Source organism: Festucalex cinctus, chromosome 8 (assembly GCF_051991245.1).
Source record: "Festucalex cinctus isolate MCC-2025b chromosome 8, RoL_Fcin_1.0, whole genome shotgun sequence".
Taxonomy (NCBI): domain Eukaryota; kingdom Metazoa; phylum Chordata; class Actinopteri; order Syngnathiformes; family Syngnathidae; genus Festucalex; species Festucalex cinctus.
Genome location: NC_135418.1, coordinates 10,776,244 through 10,802,770, shown reverse-complemented (window position 1 = coordinate 10,802,770; position 26,527 = coordinate 10,776,244). Strand labels below are relative to the sequence as shown.

At 39.2% G+C, this 26,527-nt stretch overlaps 3 protein-coding genes across 9 annotated transcripts; 1 reads left to right on the top strand and 2 right to left on the bottom strand.

Annotated features, from left to right (window-relative positions):
* Positions 1 to 2,343: 2,343 nt before the first annotated feature.
* On the bottom strand, positions 2,344 to 12,904 carry taf4a (TAF4A RNA polymerase II, TATA box binding protein (TBP)-associated factor). 4 transcript variants are annotated; one of them, XM_077528445.1, is made up of 16 exons: positions 12,534 to 12,904; positions 11,464 to 12,215; positions 10,104 to 10,234; positions 9,675 to 9,794; positions 7,842 to 7,925; positions 7,576 to 7,695; positions 7,416 to 7,505; positions 7,078 to 7,290; positions 6,867 to 7,008; positions 6,661 to 6,763; positions 5,896 to 6,065; positions 5,422 to 5,552; positions 5,025 to 5,150; positions 3,935 to 3,991; positions 3,729 to 3,851; positions 2,344 to 3,546 (listed from the first exon to the last, which is right to left on the bottom strand). In XM_077528445.1, the coding sequence occupies exons 2-16, from the start codon at positions 11,963 to 11,965 to the stop codon at positions 3,388 to 3,390; spliced, it is 2,271 nt and encodes a 756-aa protein (XP_077384571.1). In that variant the 5' UTR covers positions 11,966 to 12,215; positions 12,534 to 12,904; the 3' UTR covers positions 2,344 to 3,387. The 4 variants fall into 4 exon arrangements, with proteins under 4 accessions (XP_077384571.1, XP_077384569.1, XP_077384572.1 ...); XM_077528443.1 differs by lacking the exon at positions 12,534 to 12,904 and adding an exon at positions 12,435 to 12,529; XM_077528446.1 differs by lacking the exon at positions 12,534 to 12,904 and adding an exon at positions 12,435 to 12,529 and having other exon boundaries at positions 7,108 to 7,290.
* A 1,444-nt stretch (positions 12,905 to 14,348) lies between these two features.
* Positions 14,349 to 22,499, top strand: LOC144023244 (protein LSM14 homolog B-like). Of its 4 annotated transcripts, none has more exons than XM_077528450.1 (9): positions 14,349 to 14,602; positions 14,684 to 14,847; positions 15,043 to 15,172; positions 15,233 to 15,418; positions 15,500 to 15,577; positions 15,674 to 15,703; positions 16,274 to 16,394; positions 16,472 to 16,642; positions 22,481 to 22,499. In XM_077528450.1, exons 1-8 carry the CDS (start codon positions 14,476 to 14,478, stop codon positions 16,635 to 16,637), a joined length of 1,002 nt encoding a protein of 333 aa, XP_077384576.1. In that variant the 5' UTR covers positions 14,349 to 14,475; the 3' UTR covers positions 16,638 to 16,642; positions 22,481 to 22,499. The 4 variants fall into 4 exon arrangements, with proteins under 4 accessions (XP_077384576.1, XP_077384574.1, XP_077384573.1 ...); XM_077528448.1 differs by lacking the exon at positions 22,481 to 22,499 and adding an exon at positions 16,876 to 17,047 and having other exon boundaries at positions 14,350 to 14,602; XM_077528447.1 differs by lacking the exon at positions 22,481 to 22,499 and having other exon boundaries at positions 14,350 to 14,602; positions 16,472 to 17,047.
* Positions 17,535 to 26,283, bottom strand: LOC144023245 (dysbindin-A-like). Its single transcript, XM_077528452.1, has 4 exons — positions 26,062 to 26,283; positions 19,026 to 19,178; positions 18,818 to 18,958; positions 17,535 to 18,728 (listed from the first exon to the last, which is right to left on the bottom strand). Exons 1-4 carry the CDS (start codon positions 26,102 to 26,104, stop codon positions 18,487 to 18,489), a joined length of 579 nt encoding a protein of 192 aa, XP_077384578.1. The 5' UTR covers positions 26,105 to 26,283; the 3' UTR covers positions 17,535 to 18,486.
* Between the last annotated feature and the right edge of the window lie 244 nt (positions 26,284 to 26,527).

The window sequence follows — 26,527 nt, the reverse complement described above, 5'->3', positions numbered from 1 at the left end:
CTTCCTTTACACAATGTAAACAAACTGCGTATTGTATTGCTTTCACCTGTGACTAGCATACAAACCAGGCTGATTGTTATAGTAATCAAAAGTCATTTCATCACATTTTGAACTCAAAATAACCCTCACAAATCCAATTACGACGATCTAAATTCCAATGCTTTTCAATGAGAGGAGAACTTCCTTTCACTTGAGTCAGATGACCACTTTGACAAAGTTGGACGTGAGCTTGGAATTGTCCATATAATCTTGGTATCGTGAATCGTGACATAGGCTGCAGAGATTCGGTTTACATTTGGCAGTGATTTTTTTTTTCCTGATGGACTTTGCTTTCATTTCATTGTTGATGGTTCTGACAACATGATGTGGACAAGTCTTTGAGTAACACACGGAGATACATCTTGTAAGGAAAAAAAAAATTGCATTCTTAACTAATAAATATGCATGTATTGTTTCTCATTTACTTATTAGTAGCCTACAACCATGCGACAGTTACTGGCATTTTCGCATTAGAGAGACAATAACATCAAAATGCCACAGAGAAAACAATGTATACAAGTTTGGTGCACTTAGCGAGTGATGATGGCCGCTGGTGACTTCACTTCTCTATGGCAAGTAAGCGGCTTTGTAGTCCAGTCGTATTTTAGTCCGTGAGGATGATGGCAGACACATAATTTCAGGGCTGCCCTCTCAAATGGGAGCTTTCAGAATAGTGTGTGTAAACTGTGATACAAGTCTTGATTTTGGTATTATTTTCACAAAAGCATGTCACAGACATGTTTAGACAGCTTCAAAATAGTGGAAAACAAAGAATACAAAACACAACTAAATGATGTAATAGCTGAAAGGGATCAGTCAGAAAAACTTAAAACATAATTCCCCCAACTGTGTCAACTTTCCTATCAAAAGAGCTGACTTGAATAGGTGGAAGTAAGAAAAGAGTGATGTTACTTCACTCTTGTTCCCTCTGGCTCGCTCAGGGTGTTTACCCAACACCCTCAGGTGCAGTGACTGAGACGTCGCTAGGCAACCTCATCGTCCCCCGTTGCTGCTCTGCCTCCGGCACTCAAGTGGGAGCTTATATGGACTTAAGTCTAAAAGTGCAGTGGTGTTGATGAGTGGGAGAGGGATTACCATGAAAAATACTGGGTTGCGTGGAGGGACAACGGGTGAGGTCTTACCTGCATCACCACCATCACCAACAAAGTAGCGTTCATTAATTAGAATGAGCAAATATGTGCACACACAAAAAGTACTTTTGCACAATTCAATATAAAATGTGTGAATTTTTCCATTTAACTAACTACTCTGCCTGGATTGGCTGGCAACCAGTTTGGGGTGTACCCCACCTACTGCCCGAAGCCAGCTCGGATAGGCTCCAGCACCCCCGCGGCCCTTGTGAGGAATATGCGGTCAAGAAAATGGATGAGTGGATAACTACTATGTTTTTCTGTTTCAGTCTATAGTAGGACATGGAGAAGGTGCCTGTCGTGTATGTACTATGTAGCTATTGCAAAGAAGCTGATGTCATCTTGTGGTTTCAAAAAATAACTGCCATTCTAAAAAAAAAAAAAAATGTTCCAAACTCGGGGTTCAGTACAATTGTCAAATACAACTGCGTATCTGTTGGTGCATGCGAAGCTGCTTTCTGTCATTGTGACCTAAGGCGACTGCCACATTGGTGAAAATGCACATTGCAACAAATGTAACATCTGGATGTAGCAGATGTTGCCAGAACATGTCAAGGGACTCAAAAAGACCCACCAAAGAATACAGTAGTCTCTTGTTTATCGTGGGGTTACATTCCAGAGCACCAGCAAAGTATAGTGAGCAAATGCACGAAATGTGCAGAGCAGGTTTTTCTTTCTTTCTTTCTTGTCTATTTGGGTCACCATCCTCACGTTACAATAAAGTTGTATCTGTGAATGAATGTGTGATTCTCAACGGCGGAGTAAATGACCATGCCATTTGTAAACCATGTGTTTCTCAAACCTGATGATGAGCTGTCATGATTGGAATCACCTGCGTTGGCAATAGGGAGACAGGGAAAAACAGGCTGGATCGTGTGCCCCGAGGACAAGGGTTGGGAAACACTGTTCTAAACTATCTGCAACCATTGACACATTGTTACTGTGTTTGAGCTGGGAAGAAATTAATTAAATTGAAGTTTTTCTGCTATCGGGAACTACGAAACGCCGTTTACCGAGGACCTCTTGTAGCAGTGGCAACTGCTGGGTGTTCTGCTCCTTACAAATCGGGGACATGCGGTCACAAGCAATCGGTCTCATGTTCCAATACAATGCTGCCCCCTAGTGTAGCATGAGAAACATTTGAAACATAAGGTTAGTGCAAAATATTAATTTATTTAAAATGTTCATTTGAGAAAACACGTTTGTTTTATTATATGGGTAAATTCTCACAGCTATTAAAAATGTGTAAAAGTTAAGATGCAACATTTACAAATATACACATTTCTCAGTCATAGATACTAATAGATAAAGGGCTGAAAAGCACAAAATATATTCAGGTAGAGAAATAAGTATAATATCTATGAGAGAGTACAATAGTGACATGTGGGCAACTAAACAAAAACAAAATCAATAGGCTTCAACTTGGGAGTTAATTAAATCAAAACAAAAATTTATAAGAATAGAAGCACTCTTTACATGCTGAAATCTACCAGTACACACAAGAGTTATTAAAAAAGAAAAAGAAAAAAAAAAGAATATATATTCAAGGTACATGACACACAATGTATCAAATAAAATTAAATAAATAACTAAACAATAATAAAAAACAAACAAAAAAAAAGGTAAATAAATATGTGTCAAATAAAATCCAGTATAAGTAATGAGGAGCTAGATATTTACTGCTTTATGGGTTAACAGCAAGTATGCTATATGGCTTATAGTTAGAAAGGCAATTCAGTAGGTCACACTTTGTAAATGTACATTTACTAATTCACTTAAAAATAAGATCATGATTTCATTTAAATGAGCATGGAGTCTCTTTAAAGAAAATAGTTATTTTCAGTGCTTCACAATGTAAATGCACATACCAACAAGGAACCAGAAAATAAAACTAGTGAGTGCATATTTGCATAATTTGAAAATCATTAAAATTCACAAAATTCATTCATCAGACTTTCAGAGTCCATTGCTGCTCAGGAAAAAAATGCAACTTTAGAAGGGGAGGTAGAAAGGTGATTCAAAATATAGTTACAGTATATACTTTGATGTTTTAGGTCCTATATCTGCCCAAGTGGGAAAAAAAAAAAAAAAAGTTTCAAATATTCCGCTGCGGGAGCCTCGTATGCTCTCAGTGTGTTGGGAGTGGTTGCTCTCTCCACACACTTGACTCTCCCTCCTCTGTTAGCTGACATGGATCCTACTTGAGAAAGCCTTTGTAGAGGAAATTGGAGCTACTGGTAAATCTGTCAGTCTCCAAACAGAAGAGCAAGTCCCTGAGATTGACACGCGTGATGCGCTGCCGTGTAGGCCTGGAGCCTGTTGAAGCGGCACCCCCTGAAACATTGGGGCCTGATCCCTGCAGGGCGAGAGAAATGACAAACAATGACTTTGTGACTGTTCACATGCTGACAGACATGTATTGATACATTATTTTCCAAACAATCGCTGTGGTGTGATATCTGCAGGGTGGAACTGAGAATTATAATAAATTCTAAGCCATACCACTTTTTGGTAAATGTGGAATGCAGTCATATTCACCTCTGTTACAGCAGTGGAAGATGGCGAATCCGGAATCTTCCTCTTCTTTCGAGGGCCAATGGCGGCCAGAGCAGTCTGATTGGCCTCCCTCTGTCTCATCTGAGCCAGCTCCTGCTGCTGCATCTGAAAGAAAAGAATAACACCAACATAGATGTCAGTCATGCTGCAGTTACAGTAATTAAAACAGATTGACCGACTCCTCGCACCTCTTTTGCTTTCTGTTTCAGGCGTAGCTGTTCTGGGTCTTCTTGACGAGCTCGAGACTGCGTCGGCATAAACGAGAAATATCAACAAACACTGTCAGTGCCCATTTCAATTTTTTTTCCAATTCAAAATTTTTATTTCATTCTTTAATAAAGAAATGAAAGGGGACAGAAAGAAGTGAAACGTGTGATATCTGACCTTGATCAAAAAAATACAAAATAAAAATCATCATCATCATCAATGCAAAATAAATGACAGTGAGCAGTCAAAATGCTATCATGGTAACAATTAAACAAAAACACTTTTTTTTTTAAATACCAATGGACTGAGATGACTTAGTTTTACAATCCAGACTGTTCCACAAACTGACACCTTGAGTTGAAATACATCGTTCTTTTTGTTTTGTTCTGTATTTGGGTATGGAAAAAATATCTGTTCCTCTTAATTTGTACTCAATTTCCCTTTTCTTTTTTTTAAGTTTGATTTGCACGTTAATTGGTAAAAATTCATGATGGGCTTTATACATTATTTTAAGGTGGTTACATCAATTCATTGAATTTTAAAGTTTTTATTTTGTATAAATATTGATTAGTGTGGTCTCTGTATCCACATCCAAACACGACATGAGTAATACATTTCTGTAAAAGAAAAATAGCTTTGGTGTAGGTTTTGCAGGCGCACCCCCACACGTCAATGCAATAGGTCAGGTGGAACAATCAATGAATTATAGAACAATAACAAAGCATTCTTGCTCATTGATTTGGTTTGTGATAACTTATATTTGACATGTTCTAATATACGCTTTCCAAGTTAAATGTTCATCAATAATAATGCGTAGAAACTTTATTTCATTAGTCCTTTCTCTTTCTATACCTTGCACAGTCAGTGTTGCTTCAACATCTATATTTATACAACTAAAATTCATAAATCTGGTTTTACTAATATTTATAGTGGTGTTGTCTGCAAACAAAATATATTTTAACAAATTTGAAATAATAATAATAATAACAAAACTATTATTATTATTATTATTATTATTATTATTATATTTGACTCCCTCTCCCTTCCCCAACTTTAGCACTTTGAATATACCTTGGCTGCCTTTAAGAGAATCTCTCTCTCCTGTTCCTCCTTCCGCTGTTTCTCTAACTGTTCCAGCTGCTCAAAGAACTTCAGCTGAGCACGAACGTCACTGCTCTGTTCATGGCTGTCGTCCTCCTGCCAGTAGAGAAGTGTTTGGGTTCATTCAGTGAAACAAAAATGTTCTTCAAAAAAAAAAAACAATTGTACTGATCACATTTTATTTGTGTTTTGTTAACGTTTCCAGTCATTCTGCCAAAAGAAGCACAGAACATCATGTTGAGTGTTTAACCAGTAGAAGCTACACATATTTTTATTCCCCGAAAATATTTGGTTGCAATGTGGTGCGAATTGTAAACTATGAGGAACCACGGACCTATTGTGGGCAGTGCTAAAGCTGTAAACAGACCTTGAAATTGCCGTTTTTCTGCTGAGCCACGAGGGAAACCCTTTCCAGCAGATCCCGTAGGCGCTGCTGAGTAGCATGTGAGACGTAATTGATCACCTCTGGACCCAGGTCTGTCAAGCCATGCCTGTGGCCTGAAGCAAAAAGTGACGCCGTTACACCTTGAACACCGTTAGGAACTGCATGTACAGAATGTTAGGCTTGACAATCGTGAAGAAAATACATCAGGCAATTGACCTTCGTGCATACATTAAATTAACTCACTGCAATGGAAAAACTGCAACCCTGCCGTTCCCATCAGTAAACAATGTTTTGAGGCACTACATGCTACTTTTTTGTTTTGTTTTTTTAACACAGTGCATCGTGTGCATTTGCAAGCATGTAGTACAATGTGAAGTTCTACTGACCAGCAAAAATATTTTATAAGCAGAAGCACACAGGGATTAACAGCACATGATTATAAGAGCTCCGTCTCACCAATCTCCAGCATTCTCCGCTGTAACATGGCACCAGAAAGAAACGCCTCATCCTTACAGGAATGTGTCACTGCTCCTACCAGTCCTGAATTGGTTGCCAGGATGTTGGCACTTTCCTCGGATAGGTTCACTCCAGCCATGGAGGCCACATCGTTGATGTCGTCCTCGTCTCTGTCAAAATAGGGTGCAGTGGCGCCAATTTAAACGTTTTAAAATAGTAATTTCAGGGGAACAGAAATTTTATTATTATTTAATTTTATCTACCTGAAATAAGAGCATAAAAAATACTTTTTTTGTCAACTGTAGATTTATTGATGTTTGTTTTCATGCCCATCCCTTCTGCTGTTGGTGGGGAAGTCAACCCAAAAATGTCTTTACAATATGTTCTCTGCAGCCCCACTTCTCTAAAGACGGTCAACTGAAAATGAGATCAGTTGCTCAGGTAACAACCAATCACGGCTCCGCTTCAGAAAACAACTGAAATGATTGGTCGTTACCTGAGCAACTGTGGTGTCATTTTCAGTCGACAGCAAGCGACAAAATGGCCGCCTCAAGAGATGGCTAAAAACAGGTGGATTTTGCTGCTTAAATTCATACTCCACAACCACAATACTTATCAGAATACCATGTTTAAATGAGGAGGAGGCACATTCAACATATTATTGTCAAGAACATTTTTAGGTTGACTCCTCCTTTTATGGCAAACATAAACAGTAAAATTATTCAGTGAATACCTTAGTTGAATGAAACTGCTTCATAATCTTACTTGAAAGTACCGCCTGCTTCTTTCAGCCTATTCTTTTGAGCAAGAGTCAAGACTGCGGTCGAGTTTTGTCTAGGAGCAGCTGGCACCTCTGACTTCACAGGAACTGCCAGAGATTGTGAGACAGACAGACAGTGTAAATGAACCACAGACAATGTCACCATGACGGTATGTCAGCACGAGGCCACTTTAAAAAGTGATATGCTCACATGGTTGCAGCTCTTTAAGCTGAACCTGTGACTGTCCCAGCATGATGCGACCAGGCGACTGATTCCTGAGATTCACCATAGGGGACACAGCTAAAGGAACCTGAGGTCTCATCATTGCTCTCTGCTGCTGAGACTGGAGGACCTACAGAGAACAACATATATTACTTCCCGGAAAAATTACTGGATGCGCGCGTTGGTGGCGGGTATTTACAAGCGACGGTGTCTGTCCAGGCTTGCTAACATTTGGCTGAAGCTGGGGTCTGTTGATTTGAGCGGTGAGGCGCGGAGCAGGGCTACTCAGGACTACCGTGGTGGGGCTTGGTGAGGTGGACAAGACAGAACCCGTGGCTCGCTGGGCGAGCTGACTCTGCTGGATGAAGGCTGTCGAGTCTGGGGTAAGTTGCCTCAAGGCAGGAAGATTTTTCTGCACACAAAGTGACAAACATTACGGAACGACAATAACTCTGGTCATAGGAGATTCTATGGACGAACGCTAAATATTTGCTAGAGGAAAACCAAAATGAAGAGCGATAACTTAAGCCATCTTACCTCAAGGAAAGGCACTAGGTACGGCTGGGGCGATGAGTTAAGCTCTTTATATAGTCTGCTGGTGAACTCCTCAGCTTCCAGTTTATTCTCCTGATGAAAGCGTTGATGTGAATGTAAATGTAGATGCCATCAACACGTATATACCGTGCTCGTCGCTCACCAGCAGGTCTTTAACCAGCTGTTTCACACTGGCAGCCTCGGTGAATCGCTTGCCAGTGCAAGTCAACTTGATCAGTGTAGACAAGAAGTTCCTACATTTGTTTACATTCTCCATTGTTTCCTGGCAGGTGTAAAGGACGCATTGGTTCACAGAATGAATGAATGAATGAATAAATACACATAGCAAATAGCTCATCTCGGTGACACTAGAGGATATGTTTGCAGGGCTTTAAAACAGCTGTGTGCCATCCCAGTGACATGACTCACTTTACTCATTGTAACTGACGTAACTGTGGTCCCAGCTGTTTGGCTTCTCCGGGCCATCCCTGGTATTGCCGTCCCCACCGAACTCTAAAGGAGAGGGAGTCAGAGCATTGATGATCATGTTGCAAAACATAATGTCTACAGACCTACTTTATAATGGCTGTGCAGAAATCTTGATTTGGTCACTTCATTGATTTCCATGTTTTGTTTTTTTTGTTTTGTTTTTTTTTTGTTTTTTTTAAATCAATTATACCTTCCGAAATCTTTCAAAAGTGAAAACGGAAATTGCTTTTAATTATCAACCTTCAAAATGTTCCATCCTTACATACTGTAATTACTAGGATTGTCCCGATCTCATATTTTGCACCCGAGTCAATGGGTTTAGAGACTATATGACAATACCATAGCATTGCATGCAGTAGTTCTCAAACTTTTCACACCAAGTATCACCTAAGATAACCCATTACACCTCTTTATATGGAAATAGTGTACGTTTTGTGCAACAGTGCTTTAAATCGTGTAAACAAAATGTTTTCATAGCATAAAAGTGGGGAGACACAAAATAATGACGCAAGCAAATTACATTGAAATATTGTGCCTTAAACAAAAATCTAAAAAATAAAATATATTTTATTTAGTCAACACCACCCATAACTCCAAGTAACATGATCTCTTTTTTGTTTCATATATGCTCCTAACTACCAGGAAAAAAAATATTGACAATCATGTTTATGTTCATATTCCCCAATCTTTGTGAAGTAACTGGAATACTGCAAAATACATTTTTGAAAAACAAAAACAGTTTATATTTTTAAGCTATGATGTGTCCACTACAGAGGAAATTTTTTTTAAACTTAAATGCTAGGCTCAAATACAGTTAAAATAATTCAAACAACTTGTGTGAATATAGGTATTTTTCTCACAACACACCACACAAACGCAAAACTTCAAGTTGTGTAATATAAAACTAAGCATTGCAGCTTCTTTGTTTATTAACTTTGTTTATTAAATATTTGTGTGAACTAGGGCTGTCAAAGTTAAAGCGTTAATAGATTAATTAATCACAGAAAAAAGTTAAATTAATCACATAACGCAGATTAATCGCACTATTTTTTTGGACCGCACTTGAGCCTTGAACGTAACCGCGGATGGTTACATTGAAGGCTACGCAGGTCAGTGATGAGGTCAATGCACGTCATTTCCTATGCCTGTTGTTCCAAAATGAGCGGGGTGACTCCAGTTGGTGTGCTCGGTGGTAAATTTCGCTTTCAACAACACCCCGACGGGACTAGATAAAACAAAAGTAATTTGCGTTTAATTAATTGCTGAATTGCACCCAATTGATCTGATGCTGTTACGTTTTGAGCAATACACGCATGCATGCAATTGCGTACATGCATTTAATCAATGTTTGCAAATGACATTCATATAATAAAATGCCTTAATGTCAAAATATTACGGTATTTTGTATTTATTTTATATTACGCAAATATGCGAGTAATTTAGCTGATTAATCGTGATTGATCAAAATTTAAGTGTGATTAATCAGATTACAAATTTTAATCGTTTGACAGCACTAGTGTGAACACAATTGTATTAAAAAAAATAAATTAAAAAAAAAACATTTACAAGGTGTACAAAGTTCCCATTTTCTTATTTAAAAAAATGTAACCAAATATCTTTGACTTTTTAAACTTTATATAGGATAAATGATCACTTGGAATGACCTGTAACATGGAATGTTATGGAATGTTAACATTCTGTGGTGAATTACCGGCATCATCACTAGATCGACATATACGCGTGAAATGCATCAAAAGAGTCAGACGAGAGTACCTGAAGGACAGGAGGTCTATGAAGAGTGGTGGTGGAAGGCAACGACGTTGGAGTTGGACAGCCCTGTCGGATAATGGTGCTCGGAGTTGTTTGTCTGCTGATGATGGTGTGTCCAGGAGCCTGGAAAAAGGCAGAAATAAAACATTATATGGTAAATTCAGCTTTCAACTCAAATAATAATCTGGTTTAACACAGTGACCATAACAATCTTATCTTTAGGAATTGTTGATATAGCACTTGGCTGACATTAAGTCGTGCATATATGTCAAGTCCATATTTAAAATTATTCATTACCTGTATTACCTATGTTTGCAACTTTTCACCTAACCAGAAATGACTTGCATGAACTATCGAGGTGCATGTGCAGACTTAAAGTGGAAAATCTCAACAAGAAATCAAAGCAGTTAAAGTATGTGATTATGATACAACCTGGCCTGGAGGCATGTTTGGTGGAGCAGTCCGAGGTGCCATGCCACCCAGCGCCTGTGCCTGCATCTGGGCCAGCGCCTGTTGAGGAATCATCAACAGCTGTCCAGCCTCACTTCGTACAAGCACCATCCCTGAAGAAATTCGGGAGAATATATGTAAAAGTCCAGTTCAACCGGTAACTACAAAATACAAATGCTGCTGCGTTCATGCTGTAAATGAAATACAACACCCACAAATTTGCAGTTTGGCACCTGCAGATTCACCTATTTGCAGTTTTGTTTTGTTTGTTTTTTTTTGTGCAAAACACTCAGCCAGTCTATTGGAGGTATGTAGAGATATTTTTTCTTCTTTCTTTTCAAAAAAAGTCCTATCCCGGTGCACTGCAGTGCTCTTCTAAGAGGTGGGAAGTAGCATAAGCACAATACGTACTGCACAGTACTTTGCTACTTGTATTTTAGGGATAGACTGTGTATTGGCTAAGCTGATTATCGTGCTGATATTAAGTATTTTGACGAATATCAGCATCAGCATTTTTTTTTATTTTTTTTTTAATAAATCAGATGGCTGATAACAAATCACTTATCACTGAACTTCATGTCACTATTTATTTAAATTTTCAGTTAACTTTATGAGATGCTGCTGAAAAGGAGAACTCTGCATTTTTTTTATTCATTTGAATTTAAAACAAAGGTAAGTAAAAGTTTAGAATTTCAGTTATTTAAAAGTTTGAAATTTTCATCTAAGTTTTTAAGACATGGTGATTACTTGGGAGCTCCTTGAACTTTTTGTTTTGAGTTTTAGAACAATGTCTATTGTTTAAAAAAAAAAAACATTTTACAGATGTACTGTTTTTCAGCAGATTTTTAGGGGCCTGGAACTGAAAATGTACTTATTTTTCTGATGACTTTTGAATTTTTGTTCCTCCTTCTGAAAGCAGCTGTATTTTCTACTCTTGTCAAAACAAGCTTGCTACTTTTTCAGTCTCTGTGGATAAGGACACAATGTAAAAAGACATTAAAGAAAAAACACCAGCACTGGAATGTCTAATCTGAAGATAAAAAAAAAAAAAAAACATACAGGCAACGTGTATTTTTTTTTCCAGCCCACTGCCATTAGCTAATTACAGATTTTTTTTATCTCAGTTCACAACAATACTACAAAGCTATGGAAACAAATTGTTTTCATGGTATAATAACTAGCACTATCTTTTTTTTTTTTTTTAGTAAAATTCTGAATACAAATATTTTAAAAAAGAGGGGAATTATTCAGTGTTCATATGTTTGTGTTGTTTTTATTTTCATTGTGCCAAGTTACTCACAACTCTATACTGTAGTCAAGTGAACAAACAAGTTACACTCACCAGGGGGAAGCTGGATGTTATGTATACTGGGCTGCCCCGGGGCTGTCAGAGGGAGCCTAGGTGACATTATCTGTTGCGTCAATGTTTGGATCCCACCTGGACCGGCAGCGGGAGGAGCACCAGCAGAGACAGAATGCTGCGATAGAGTCTGTATGTTGGCGGCGTGAGGCTCTGCCTTAATCGCGGGCGCCATCGCACGTATCCTATCACTGTTCCCGTTCAAAGTTGGACCCAAGTGCACGGTTTGCATAGGAGGCCTAACGAGGGCCACGGTTGCTCCTGATGTCGGGGTCACGGTCGGAGCTGAGGCGATGACACCTTGCGAGTTCGAAAGTGGCGTCTGGATGATAGTGTTCGACAAGGGGGGCACGATGGCAACGTTCGACCCCTTGGACAACACAGGTCCACTGCTACTGACAGATGTCACGAGACAGCTGTTATTACAACTTGCCACTGTCGTCCTCACAGGAGGCACAGCACTTCCTGAACTGTGACAGTTCATAGTTGGTCATTGAATGTCTGCGCAGAGTATGAGCCAACTTCCTCCAGACGAGTGAAGATAAGTCACACCAACACTGATAATGAGTGTTTTGCCAGCCTCGTGTCCCGTGGCAAAGTCCGCCGACTAACCATGGGGACGTCGTTATGTTGACACCCCATGCGCTTCCAACTTGTTCGGAAGAAACAATGAAGAAAGTGATGGGGCTAGGCTTTGGCGCATCTACTCATCTCCCCTGCCAGCGTGTTCCTTCCTACACACGGAGAGCGACACAGTATTAGGAGTTACAGCATACCTGTCTGGCTATCTTCTTGAGCCAAGTCCCAAATGGACGTTAGCGCGCTACGAGCTTGCCCAGGAGCAATAGTTAATGATCAAATGTCTCATGCCTTCCCCAGTGGTTATTGTGAGACAGGAACAACAACTGTGAATCTACGGAGCGTTTAGCGTGACAGACTACGGCTTTATTCACCTCTGTATGTAATTTAAGATCATCCAGCAGACCAGGGACAGCCGCCATCTTACTCTCCCGCGAGCTAGCGAGAAGTGAAGCAGCGAGTACTGTACTTACCAACTGACGTGCGCATGCGCTCAACAACTCCGGCGTCTTGTTGGAGGCACGGAGCTGACCTGTGATTGGCTGCTCCGCTGCGTAAAAGGCGGTCCTAATGGCTTCAACTGTCATTCCAGAGGATTCGTTACCAGCAGTAAACACCGCCGCGGTCTCCAAGTGTTTTCGTCAAATACAGCGTCCCAGGCGACTTGTTTGTACGGCTGCGTTAGGCGCCCCTCTTGCGAATTCCCAACTGTGACTTTTAGTGAGTTGTCAGTATGTTTTACAAAAAAAGGAACAATCCTTTTTCGAGATTTAAGCACGGTCGAGACGCGGTGCAAGATGGCTCCACTGCTGTGGGCAGAAAGTGAAGTTGTAGCTGAAGTGAAGAGGCGGAGTGGGCGTCACACCCGCCCTTAGAGGAAACACAATGTTGTCAACCTCGAGTGGGATCGTCCTCAATTCTTGCCTATGCGCTTGCCGCGCATGTAACTCAGCTGTATACAATTATGTATTGTTCGTGTTGTAATGTGGCGTCATTTTGAAAACGTTCACGTTTTTTAAACGAAGCATTCTCTGGCGAATAACGTACTAAAGTACTTTCACACATTACTGCATGGATTCCCCCTAACTACGTCACTCGAGTCAATTCATAATAATAATAATAAGGAAAAAAAAGGAAGTCTCACGACCACGAGGACTTTTTCTTTTTACAGCATTGCTGTAGTAAAGTGAAAATATCAATTTTCAGGTGTCTGTTTTATAACATACTGGTTTCTAACGGATCCACGTGCACTGCTTAAAGTGCAGTACATTAATATTTGGGGGCGAGGGTCATTTAAAATGTAAGTTAAAAAAAAAAGAGTCAATTTTAGTGTCAACTACGTACGTGTTTTTCAGATTAGACGTAAAAAAAAATAGATGTCAGGAGAGAGTTTATTTTTTTGCTTCTTGACATTCTTTGTGTGATGTTAAACAAGGCTCACCACACTATATAGTTCCCTCATCGTCCTTAATGTTCCCTGGTTAACGTTCCTCCAGGTCACTGGCTGACCCTGTTTTCCCACCCTATAATTAATAAATCAATAATGATCAACTGCAATTCACCTTTGTTATCTTTTTTTTTTTTTTACATCGTGTCATCATTTGCAGAGTTTAGCAAGTTTAGCAAGTTTATGTTGACAAAGTACAGATTTCATTTATTATATTATTATTATTATTATCATCATCATCATCATCATCATCATTCTCTGCAATCAATAAAAAAAACATCTTAATGCAATCAGTAAATACAAAGTTCACGAGAAAATACATAAATAAATCCATCCATCCATCTTCCACCGCTTATCCCTGTCCTGACAAAATACTTTGGTTGCTCACAGAATAATATGCATTCCAGTGATGGCCAGTAGAGGGTGCTAGGGCACCATCACATCACCTAGTAAGAAGATTTAAAAAAAAAAATCAAATAAAAATGAATAAAAAAACAAAAAAGAACATTTCTGAAAGTACTTTTTCTACCTTAACTTATAAGAAAAGGAGGTGAAACTGTATTTTTTATTTTTTATGTTTTTTTACTTTTGCAGCAGCAGCGTGGATACGTTTCGTTTGCCAACAGGTCTGCTAAAAAAGTAAACATTACAGTTGCAGATATTTAACCGTAAAACTCAAACTATGTTTCTGTTTATAACTGCGCACCTATTGAGTTTATTTGATTGATTTTGATTTTGATTTTTTCAAAGTTGTAAAACACTCCTCTGCCCGTTTATCTAAGGAGTGCGCTAAATAAAGAATCAAACCAACCCTAATATGCAGTTTGCCAGTCAACCGAATTGCGTCATTGTCGAGCTTATAAATTACACACGTGCTCCTCATTTTGCTTGTTGCTGATGAGTTAATGTCATGCGCCTGGGATAAACTGTGGCCTCGTTCTCTCTTTGTTCGTTAATCTGCTGGAAACATGAGTGCCCGAGGCGAAACTCCTTACATTGGCAGCAAAATAAGTTTGATATCTAAGGCACAAATTCGTTATGAAGGTGTGTTATCCTACGTAGACACAGAGAGGTCCACTGTTGCTTTGGCCAAGGGTAAGTAATTGTCATTTCCTAATTTGTATCCAGCTCTTTCTCGAAAATGTAACATCATGATTCTATGTGCCTTTTATACAGTGAAATCATTTGGGACGGAGGACCGTCCAACTGGCAGTCCACTTCCACCTAAATCTGAAGTATATGAGTACATAATATTTCGAGGAAGTGACATAAAGGAAATCACTGTGTCTGAACCAGCAAAACCGCATCATGGGCTTCCTCGAGACCCTGCTATTGTACAGGTGTCTTGGTTTTCTCTCTCTGCTTGTTTCGACATAAATTATACTTTTTAGGGCTGGCTTTAGATGTTTCAAAGAGCTTATTATTATTATTATTATTATTTAATCCCTACTAGTAGGCTAAGACAAGTGCACTTGTAGAAGGGTGATGGTTCCTTATTAGTGTTTTTCCAAATGTTGTTTTTTTTGCTGTTTAAGTCATCTCTTGGAAGCCCCTCTGGTGGCTATCGCCCACGCTGGAGCCCATACCAAGACATGATGCCCACCTACAATCAAATGGCCACCAGCTCTCTCCTCAACCAGCAGTACAGTGCAGCTCAGGGTCTAGGTACAATGTTTAGCTACTTGTGCGCCTTTCTGTTGTCTGTCACAGTTTGTGTTTGTGCAGTTCCAGGGTTTCATGGTATCCCCGCCAGAAGAGCGCCTATGGTCGAGCAAGCAGTCCAGACGGTGCCGCTGGTCAGCAGTGCTCAGAAAAAGGGGAAATCCTCAACTGAGCCACAGCAGGTCAGACAGAGTGTTCGTCCAGCCCAGCGTGCAGTTTCCCAAGTTCAGAAAGAAAATGTTCCCAGTAGTAAGATTTCAGTTTTTATCATAAACGAAAGATCACTCATTTCTTTTCATGTTTAGGTAAGCCTAATCCTTTTTCTTTTAGATCAAACCGCATCTCAGCCAAGTGAAGGCAAGACACAAGGTCAAAGCACAGATAATAAAAAACAAAGGCGAAAACAAGGTATCATAAAATTTAGCTTTTTCAAATATTTGCATGAATTAGCTAAATTGTTGTTGTTGTTGTAAGACAAATTTGTGTGTGTGTGTGTTTGTGCAGGAAGTCGCAGGTCCAGGAACTGGAGCAGAGGCCAGTTGCTTGTGAAGAACTCAAAATCTAAAACGTTGAAATTTGATTCAGATTTTGATTTTGAATCTGCAAATGCTCAATTTAAAGATGATCTCACAAAGGAAAACTCCAACCTCCTAGGTGTGTTCACTTAAGGTGTATTGTGAGCCCCTGCATATTCACAGTTTAGCATTTGTGACAAACCTTCTATCCTCTTATTTGACTGGAAAACTCACCAATCGATATCTGGATATCATGTGACTAGCGTTTTCTGTTTACTCAAAGTTGTGGGCGCATTTTTTTTATACTGCCGCTATATGGCGGCGCTATCGTCTTTCTTGTGATGCGTGATGTCAACGTCTGGATCTCTAGTCTTTTGTTTTTGTGGACAGGCTGAAGAAATATTACTTTGGTGCCATCTTCTGGCAGCATTTACAGACAGTTACTATTTGGGGTGTCAATTACATGTATAATTTTCCCTCCTTGTGGCAGAACTGTCTCTATCCCTCACAAGTAGCAGAGATTCACTATTATAACTAAAATGCCATTTTGAAAAAAGCAAATGTTGATCTGTTTTGACCTCCCTTGCAGTTAAGGTGTCGTCAGAGGACCCCAAGAGCCCGCATACACAGGAGGACAACACGCTTGGTGAGAAGTACTATGACAAGAGTAAGGGCTTCTTTGACAACATCTCATCAGACATGAAGCCCAGGTGAGGGTGCAGGTCCCCCCCGCCTATCTTCTTATGTGTGGCGTATTCATCAAGTTGATGTGGGTACCATTTGTGAGCATCCTCAGGAGGACCACATGGGCAGAAGAGAAAAAGTTAAACCTGGAGACTTTCGGGGTTCAGGGACGCTTCCTGAGAGGCAGAGGATTCCGGGGGCGGAGCCGCAAAGGGCAGAGCAAAGCTGAACAGCGACCCCTCCCGAAAATTGATGGTGGGAGAGAGTGAAAGTGGTGAGATTTATGTTCTGTAAATAGATGTTTTCTACTTAAGAATAACTCTCCTGTTTTTCAAATTGAATCACTTAAATTATGCAATTTTTTTTGGTTTCTTTCTGTAATTTAAAATGTGACAATTTTTTATTTTATTCCAGCAACTGTTTACCAAATTTGTAGTTTAGCATGCAATGCATGACGTGTCCTTGAACAAATTCTCAGGCATGCAATTTAATTTTGTTGCTGTACAGGTCTGGATGTTATTCTATGTGCTTAACTGTCGACATCAATCCAAATTGGTCTGAAAGAGTATACTTTATTTCCAAGTGGAATGGACAGTCAACTGTATTTGTTTTCCCTCCACCTGTCATGTTTGTGAAACAGTGAAGTGTCGCAGTTGCTATTAAATGTGAATTACAAACACTTTTTAGATTTGTTTAAAATCAATCTGCACAATACATTTTGCTTTGCCTTCAGATTCTCTCCTTAACTTTGATGACCTTATAGGTACAATATGCAATGTTATAGCTGCTAGCAAGATCAGAGTCCAGCTTTCACTCCTCCAAAGCAATATCCCTAATGAAAGTGCACGTCCACTGTGCGGAAGCCGACGTTAGCTTCATGTTCGAAAGTTGCTCAATTTGACATGTCACCGGTCTCATTTATTTGGGCAACTAAAAACAAGAGCGTTGTTCAACTTGCCAGTGTGCATGACTGGCAGTGGTTTTCCAGGAAAAGCAATGCAGTTGTCGGTATAAATAAAAATGTGCCAAATTAAGGTGTATTGTGAGCCCCTGCATGTTCAGTTTAGCATTTGTGACAATCCTGTCTTATTTGGCTGGAAAACTCACCGATATCTGGATATCATGGCTGCTGGTTTTTCCATTTATAATTGGAACACCGCATCCTGTGACTTTTTTTCTTCTTCTTTATTGGTCAAAGAACAGTGTGGTTAACAAAAACAGTTAATGCTGTACAAAACAAAATAGTCATCATACATCAAATGTGTATATTATATAGCTAACATTTTCTGATCATATTTTGTTCACTGCTACAACAAACTTAAAGTATGTTATACATAAAAATTCCAAAAAGGTGCCATTTTTGTAATCATATAATATATACACGCTTCCTTAAAATGGATTGAAATTAATGGCAATTTCCTCATAAGTCAATTTGCATAGTGCACACAAAATGAATTTAAAAAAAAAATATGAGACAAATAATCCAGTGGCCAGGAAAAAAAAGTCCTAATCACAATATGTGGTTGTAGTACAACTTTTTAAGGAATATTGTGCAGTGCAAAGAATTAAATTCACTACAATAGGGTTTCAATTAATATCTACCAGAATTCTTCAAGCTGCTGAGTGTGATATTTGTTTTGAAATCCATGATTTTAATTTGAAAGGTTGCGCTGTATTTGTTTCCTGTTTCACATTCTCCATTCCTCATTCATTTCATAGTAGTGCATTAGTTAATGATATTTTATATACCATACAAAGATATGTCTGCACTTCAGAGCTAATTATAAATTGAGTACAACTGAATATAATGTGCTCTCTTACTGCCCCCTGTGGCAATCAAATGAAAAGTAACCATTTCAGCCTTTAGTTCCTGACTGAAAAATGGCCAAAAGAGTGGGGATTATACCACTATCGAGATCCGTCACAAATACCGATACCATGAAATGTGGCCTAGTTTCGGCCCAATAATGACACCTGGTATCGGTACTCGCCCATCTCTAATTCCTACCTTCAAAATACTGTACACCCATAACCTAAAGCGTAAAACGATCAAAAGCCAAGGGCAGTGGTGTTTGTGGGGTTGAATTAAAGGTGGTGGTCTGATGAGGGAGCTACTTCCTACATAGATGGAGTCAGAGTTTTTTCCTCGATCTCTAGTGGTGGTGATATTCTGTTGGTACATGTGACATGATCCTGGGAAATTACTCCACAAGTGTCACCGAGATTGGCATTGTTGATCTGGCTGTCAGAAGAAGAATTTGAAGATGTGGAGGACACACGGGATTTGGAGTCAAAACCCTCAAGGACATGTCGAAGGAGTCCGTTAGTGATGACTCCATCAGGGTTGTTGTTTCCATTGGCTGCATATTAGAAGAAAAACATGTTAGGGCTGCATTTTTTTTTTTTTTTTTTTTTTTATTGTTTTACTATCACATTTTGCAATTGTTACCTGGCATTGTGGAGTTTAAGACGTCTTCTCCCCCAGAGCTCAAGAAGACATCCAAAGCCTCCTGGTCAGAGATGTCAATCAGCTCCATCTGATCCAGCATGTCCACATTCACTTCCATAGATGAGATGCTACCGATGGGTGCTACAAAGAGAGCACAAGTTAAGTGTCCATCTTTTGGTGAAAAAAAATCCAGCCAATTTCTGCTCACGTCTGGTGTAGTCTCGAATAGAAAGGTGCGCTGACGACAGGTAGACGTCCACATCGTGTTGGAAGACCTCCTCGAAGAAGCGCTGCCGCTCTCGTACTTTAAGCTGATGGGCCGTGTCCATATCTGGAATCCTCGGAACTCGTTCTGTCTCCGCTGGAAACACAGCATCAGACAGGAAGTTAGGCAGTAGCTTATTCCACTTCCTAATATTTATGATTTAATATTAGGATCAACTGCAATCCATCATACACACGTGGTTCATCACTCTGTTGGCAAGCAGCTAATTTGGTATGATGCAATTGAACCATGGCAATGCTAAGTTGAGCTTTTTGCTACCAGGAAGTGTGTGACATGGTGGAAAGGTAAAAAAAAAAATATATATATATATATATATATATAGAATTTTTCTTACAATGGTTTACTGAAACTCACAGTAGTAGGTTTTGGGGTTTTCATCTAAAGCTGTTTAAGTTTGGTCAAAGCCTTTTATTTTGTGGAATGCTGTTGCTGTGGCGATGTGCTATTTGTCGTGGAAAATGATGCTGATATTGATGCTGAAAACATGCATGAAATCTCATGGAACTGCACACATCAGGCCTATCAAAAATACATTTTAGAGGGTTCATGAGCAATTTAAAAAAAAAAAAAAAAAAAAAAAAATCTCTGTAGCGCCCTCTATGGATATTTAACAAATCATATATAGTGTATTTCACTTAGGATATTTGGGAGGCACACGTAACAGCCCACAAGATCTACAAAAAGAGTCTCATGGAGCCGTACTCTAAACCAAACAGGAAGTCCACCATTTTGCTTTCCAATTTGACACCCTTTTATTTATTTATTTATTTATTTTTTGTTTTTTTTAAGACCTCAGAATTTCATCCAATGTACAACAAGCTTTGGATGGTTCAACTTCATACTGAAAATGAATAAGGTGAAAAGCTTTTTATTTCGTGCAACGCTGCTGCCGTTGAAACACTCTTTTTGCCATGACATGAACGTTTATGAAAGCCTGAAAATGCGTAAAAACAAATTTGAAACTCGTGAGATGTTTCCTCTTCATAAATGACTAGGTGTAGTGTTTCTTCCGTAGTAGTGAATTGATGCCATTTAAGTTTTCAAGTTATATGCATTCCCAGATAATTTATGTACATGCATAGCTGCAAATATTGTGTATGAAGGATTAAATAATGGGTTGTGTGTGTTACCAACCAAAGTGAAATAGGTGATAAACCTACTGCAGTTTCTAGAGTAAAGTCAAGTTAAGTTTGTTTTAGCCCTTAACCACAAAATAGTCTCGGAGGGCTTTACAGACCCACAGTTGACTAAGATTGACGCTATCCCATGATCAAAACCTCCCTACCACGCGAGGAGAAACTTCAAATCCTAATGGGACAAAAAAAAAGAGGAAACCTAAAGAGTGTGAAAAACTCATTAAACTCAGCAAGGTGCCAGTACCCCAGGGCCAGGGCCATTTGAGCTGCTCGCAGCTTTGTTAATTTATTTTTCCCATTATCAAATGACTACACAATATAAATGTTTTTAAGGGTCACTAATTTTTACTTCTCTCTCAGAAGCTATTTTCTGCACGTTGAAGAAAGGAAGGCCTTAGTGTCTTGTATTGTTCAGACGGATGAAGCCCAAAGTGTCTTTCGCCAGGATGAATTATGGAGCCAGACAGACAGGATTTACAGAATGTGTCTGTTCAGGGGCACTCTGTAAATGATGTTATTCATCACAGACTGTAGGTTTTAGCAAAATGTTTGCTTATCCAAGACTTTTTAATGCCCAGTTAACACTGACTTATTGCCTCATTAATTACTCCCTCATAAAGGTTGACGTTCAAGGTTTGCTACAGATGTGCATTCACATCATCAGATTCAGTTTCTTACGGCACAGATTTACCGGGTACTTCCATAGAAAGTCCTCTGTTTTTAAGAAAATCCCAATGCATGACCATGACCACGACTCATGTGACCGTGTGTGAAATTAAAGTACGCTATATTATATCCCAGCCACAACGTGACACAAATGTTATTCTTGGATTTCACGGCAGAAGACTGAAAAGTGTGCTACTGCTCAAACGGGAAGGAGGGCTGAACCGCATATATGATCACTCGTCTGATTGACTTTTTTAGTAGTTTGGGATCTTTTAGTATTTGAAATCAAATTTGAGAAAAATATTTCCTGGACACCACAGTAATACAATATAAATTAGAGCTTGATATCGCACCAAAGTGTGCATTCATTGTTTGTATTGACATTAGCTCGCCGAATCAACTCAAATCAAGTCAATGCACTTTTGCCAAAAACACGTCCGACAAATGAAAAATCAAATTTGATCAAAAGTGGAGTGCACTTTTACAGTGCTTTATCTTGACCATTTCTTTGTTTCCAAACCCATATTCACTTATTTCAATCAAACTTGTTTGTTTTCTTATTTATTGAACATATAAACGCATAAACATAAAAGTAGCAAAAAGAAAGTTACAAATAAAATAAAATAACATAAAAAGAAACATACAATCAATGACAATTTACATGTTCAAAGGGAGTAGGAAGAAGTTGAAAACTTATCTAGTCCTACCCCTTACTCTTTGTACCTTATCACTTATTTCATTATTAATACAATAGGTTACATTGCAATAAAAGAAAATGTGTAATCCTACTCATATAGCGTATATACATAAAATTAATAGAAATACATGATAATAATACATTCACATACTCACATATACAATTTTCATTACACTCAGTGCATCAAAGAAAAACATAATTTCTACAATTATACTAACTCATGTCTGATTTAGATAATGGTCTAGAACTTTGCTTTTAAACTTATCAGAGTGTAGAAAAGGCTATCCTTTTTACTTTCAAATAACTTCTTCTTCTTTTTTAAACCGTTTAACCGTTTTATGCTGAGTTATTCAACTCTCCCTGTCCAGCCTCCAAGTTTGCAAACTCCTGCATTAGCCAGCCAACAGCTGGCCAAATATTCACGTTGCTAGGACGGTGTTAGCTGGCCAAATAGTGCCATAACTACTTCCTGGCATCCACTTGAATGAACCAGGCACGTACATAGCTTTCATGCATGTGCATTTCCCATGTAGACACATGTATGGCGGTGTAAGGGTCATTCAAATATTATGCACTGAGGACAACATGCTATATGTTTCACAGGCCAATTTGCCACTAAATTCGAGTCACCACCCATTTGTGCACAGCCCTAAAATATACTCTACATGCAATACATCAGTATTTTGCATAACACTATTCAATATTTATGCATATATCTATAACCTTGTGAATTAATTCCCCCTTTAACAATTTTCTTGTGGTCTATTTTTTTGTCTTCGCACCCATCTTTTGGTTGTTTTGTTTTTCTATCGTTCTGTCCTTCATGTATTGCTGTGCCTTTTTCCAATGTTCCTTCTGTGTCCTTTCTCTTCCCTCAGCATGTGCTTTGGGAGAAAGAAAAGGTCACTGACGAGGGCTCAGGACCAGCTGGAAATGCGGAGTGACAGGAACAGGCAGAAAGATGGAATACAGCAGCAGTGTGAGCCGGACGTGCCTGCGTGACATTCTGCCTTTCCACAACAAGTCGGACAACCATTCCAAGGGGAAGGCTATTCAGAGCTGCATAAAAGCAGAGCTTTAAGTGAAGGGAATTGACCCGGACTGCTTAGACATGATACAAGTTAGAGGAAAGCACTCAAGGTGTAGCGGAGCATGAATGAATCTAACCGCTTAGACTTTCATTTGACTTTCTCAGAAAGCTGGAGTCAAAACCTTTGTTTTTGTTTCCTGCTAAAGTGAAGGCATATGATGAAACTACATCAAGACACACAAACGCTTGTCAACAAATTGCCTGCAAATGAATAAAAGCATCATTTCCACGTGACAATAAAGACATTATTCATTGCCCATCTCTGTTTCAGTGTAAATAAGTTAGGTCACTCCAGCACGTGCCTCACCCTTTTTTCAAGGACAGGACCCCGAAGCTGCGGTTCACAAGCGCCAACTGCACGAACAGCAGAGGCAACGCATTGATCTGGGGGCTAAATGCAGAGATGTCAGCCCTCACTGTCGCCCACGGGCTGCCATTAACTCCTGTCTGTGTCAAATGAATAAGTGAGATCATCGGCTAACTTATGACAAGGAGAAAGAAGGTCAGCCCAGAAAGTTGCCCTCCAGATGATCTACTTTCTGTTGGCTGCCAGAGTGGGTGCATTCTGTAAACTGCATTCAAGAAAGGAACCCACATGAGAAACATAACTTTCTCCCTTCGGAATTTGCTAGATTTAAGATTTTCTTTATACAAATGAATGACATCAAATGGTTATAGTGGTTTGAGATGTTTGTGCTGTTAAACCAAGACACAGTACAGTGGTATCAATATTTGTGTTAATTGTGGTTGAAGCAATCCAACTAGTAAGACAGGAAATTTAGGTCTTTTTGTTGGGGCTGACATTGGTGATTGGCCTATATCAATGACAAACATCTGCATAGGACTCCTTAGAAGAAGAAGAAGAAGAAGAAGAAGAAGAAGAAGAAGAAGAAGAAGAAGAAGAAGAAGAAGAAGAAGAAGAAGAAGAATTATCTTTATTTGTCATGTAAACACACATAACACGAAATTTGACCTCTGTACTTGACACATCACAGAACACACATTTTGGAGTATTGGTGTCTCCCAAGGACACCATGCCCATGGATGTTGGAGGGGGATGGTCTTGAACCAAGGTCCCCTCTTGTACAGCTGCCCCTTACGAACTGTTGCTGGTTGTTGGGCCCATATATCGGCCCATGTTATCCCTCATATTTTACATGCTTGTTGTTATTATGTTTCATTCACTGATGGTGTTTTTTTCATCTTGGTTTGAAATCTCCTTGGACTACTTTGTTCACACAACACCGAAAGTAAATTATGTTTTGTTTTGCTTAGTTCCCAATGCATCTATTAATGACTCATGTAGACAACATTTGCAGTCGCGATTTGCCCATATGCCTCGCATTTGTTGTATTTACCATATTTTTCAGACTCTAAGTCACATGTTTTTCGTAGTTTGGCTGGTCCTGCGACTTACATTCAGGTGCGATTTGTATATATTAAAATTAGAGCTTGGATTGGCAACCATAATCCCCTATACATTTTTTTTCTTTTTGGTTAAAAATTTCTTGCCTGAACTAGAATCCCGTGTTGCATTGTGGCCAAAAAGTCTTGCTTGGTTATTCAGATCAGATCAGATATACTTTAGTTGTCATTCTAGTGCAAGTACAGAATGAAATGTCGTGTCATCTGACCCGCACAGCTTCCAAAAAAACAAAACAAAAATTAGTCCAATTTAAAATACGATTTATTGCGCATTTTGGTGCTGAAAATAGTAAATACATGTTTTGACGGAAGCCGCATGCTAAAATAGCGATTCGTCACACCATGGAATGCTGAAATTTACTGAGGCATCCTACTACTGCTAAATACCTTCAGGTTAAACCAGGTTGGTAATAATATTCGGATATTAAAAAGTTAGAATACACAAATTTTTTGGCAGGATAAAAATATTTAATCCATCAATTTTCTACCGCTTATCTGGAGTCAGGCTGGTATTTATTGATTAATTTAAGGTATATGTAATGACTGAATTCTGTCAAGGATCACATAATACACCAAACCTTTCAGCCCTGTTTTTTTTTTTTTTTTTTTTTTCAGACAAACAACAACATCCAGACAGTGTTAACTATCAATATATCTCCCTGCATCAAATCCACACCTACTTAGGATTGTGCGTACTGTCTTGCTCCACTGACCTCCATAAGCCCTGAAGCACCACAGGATTTATCAGCTGACACATCCGCTATTTTAGCTGTATTTCCAAATCCACTTAGTCAAACTGACAGGTTAATTAAGGAACTCTCAGCTCTGTGATATCATGAGCTCATTTCTGTAAAAAAACAGTTTGGGTGGTACTCCAGTACAGTGTGCTGAATCTCATGAAACACCAAATACTGTACTAAGTGTTCGAGATTTATTGGATAACAGTTATGGGCATAACTGTAAGTCTGAAGAAACGAAGTACTTATGCTAAGATACATCTAAATCCCCCTCTGTCCCCACATCATATGTTTTCATTCGAGAACATACTTTGCAACAGTTTTATGTACTCCCACAGTAATCAGGACACAGCCGGGTGAAGCACAGAGGTTTGGAGCAAAGCAACAGATGGTCGACGGTTCACCACTCACGACTTGATCCTTTTTAGCCTTGTCTAATCGCACAAATTCACGCTCAAGTTGTCACTGAGGCGCGTTTGAGGAACAAAACCACTGCACTCTGATGGCATCCCATAACCCAATTAGAAATATAGGTCATAGTCGCTTTTTGTGCGTCTGTGTGTTAAAGATTGGAAGTAGTTCCTGTAGTTCCTGCACCAGTGATGACTAGCATGACCTATTCAGATGGAATTAGTCAACATTACTCAGGCTGATGATTCAACATTCCTGTCTGATTTTGGCTGTGAGTGCACTCTTCAGCCGTCACTTCAAGCGGCGTCAACACAGCTGCAGCCATTCAACGCTGCCAATGAGCTGTCGCACCGTCTCACACATTATGTCCCTCTTCCGAACCGCTTCAGTACAAATGCGCACACGCATTATGTAGCCTTGAATCAAATCAGATTCTGTCACAAGTACATAAAACTCACAGTCACGACAATAGGACTTTGATATTTTTATATATTAACACTTCATTGTATTGTACCCCAGGAGCTAAATATGCACACAATAAATCCAAAAAAGTAAGTTATGTTATTGTGATGGCTGGATCTCAGAAATGTGTAAAACAAACAAAACAAGAAACAAACAAACAAACAAAAACAGACTCTCATAAATAAATATTCCCCATACACACACAAAGCTGTTGTTGTTGTTGTTGTTGTTGCTGGTCTTTTGATGAAATAACTGTGACATGCTAACACCGACACACATTATTAAAAAATTAATTGGGTCCTCCGTTGGCTGTGAAGTTAAAGGAATTACTTACAAGGAAGGCGTTTACTGTGAAGGCTGCCTGATGAAGAGCTCATGATGTTGATGATGAGGAGGATGGTGATGATGATGATGACGTCTTATCCCTGTGAGCGTTCAGCAGAGAGGCAGTCAATCATCTCCCACCGCCTCTGCATTCTAGAGGAATTGTTGCCGACTATCTTTTCACTTTTGCTCCTCATTGGATTGTAAGACCCTTGGATGGGGGAAACAAGTTAGGGGTTTTGTGAAGTCAATCAGCTGACCAATGCCAGGGAGGAAGGAGGAGCTAAGAGAGAGAGGAAGGGATTTTATGTCATCAAGTGGAAAATAACAAAGGAGGGAATTGGAGTTATTCTTGCTTTCCGACACACACTAAATTCAAACTCTGTTTTTTTTTTGTTGTTGTTGTTTTGTTTTTGTCTTGAGCTCAAGATCAACTAAGTGACACTAAAACACTTTACATGCACTGAAAAAAATGT

Excerpts from the sequence above, each read along its gene's own strand:
- taf4a (XM_077528445.1), bottom strand. The coding sequence starts at position 11,965 with ATGAACTGTCACAGTTCAGGAAGTGCTGTGCCTCCTGTGAGGACGACA. Across the intron at positions 9,795-10,103 it reads CAAACATGCCTCCAGGCCAG|GCTCCTGGACACACCATCAT; the intron begins GTTGTATCATAA and ends GCCTTTTTCCAG. Across the intron at positions 5,553-5,895 it reads GCGGAGAATGCTGGAGATTG|GCCACAGGCATGGCTTGACA; the intron begins GTGAGACGGAGC and ends TTTTTGCTTCAG.
- LOC144023244 (XM_077528450.1), top strand. The coding sequence starts at position 14,476 with ATGAGTGCCCGAGGCGAAACTCCTTACATTGGCAGCAAAATAAGTTTG. Across the intron at positions 14,848-15,042 it reads GAGACCCTGCTATTGTACAG|TCATCTCTTGGAAGCCCCTC; the intron begins GTGTCTTGGTTT and ends TTGCTGTTTAAG. Across the intron at positions 15,704-16,273 it reads GTCCAGGAACTGGAGCAGAG|TTAAGGTGTCGTCAGAGGAC; the intron begins GCCAGTTGCTTG and ends CCTCCCTTGCAG.
- LOC144023245 (XM_077528452.1), bottom strand. The coding sequence starts at position 26,104 with ATGAGCTCTTCATCAGGCAGCCTTCACAGTAAACGCCTTCCTT. Across the intron at positions 19,179-26,061 it reads TCACAGTAAACGCCTTCCTT|CGGAGACAGAACGAGTTCCG; the intron begins GTAAGTAATTCC and ends CTGTGTTTCCAG. Across the intron at positions 18,729-18,817 it reads CTTAAACTCCACAATGCCAG|CCAATGGAAACAACAACCCT; the intron begins GTAACAATTGCA and ends TCTAATATGCAG.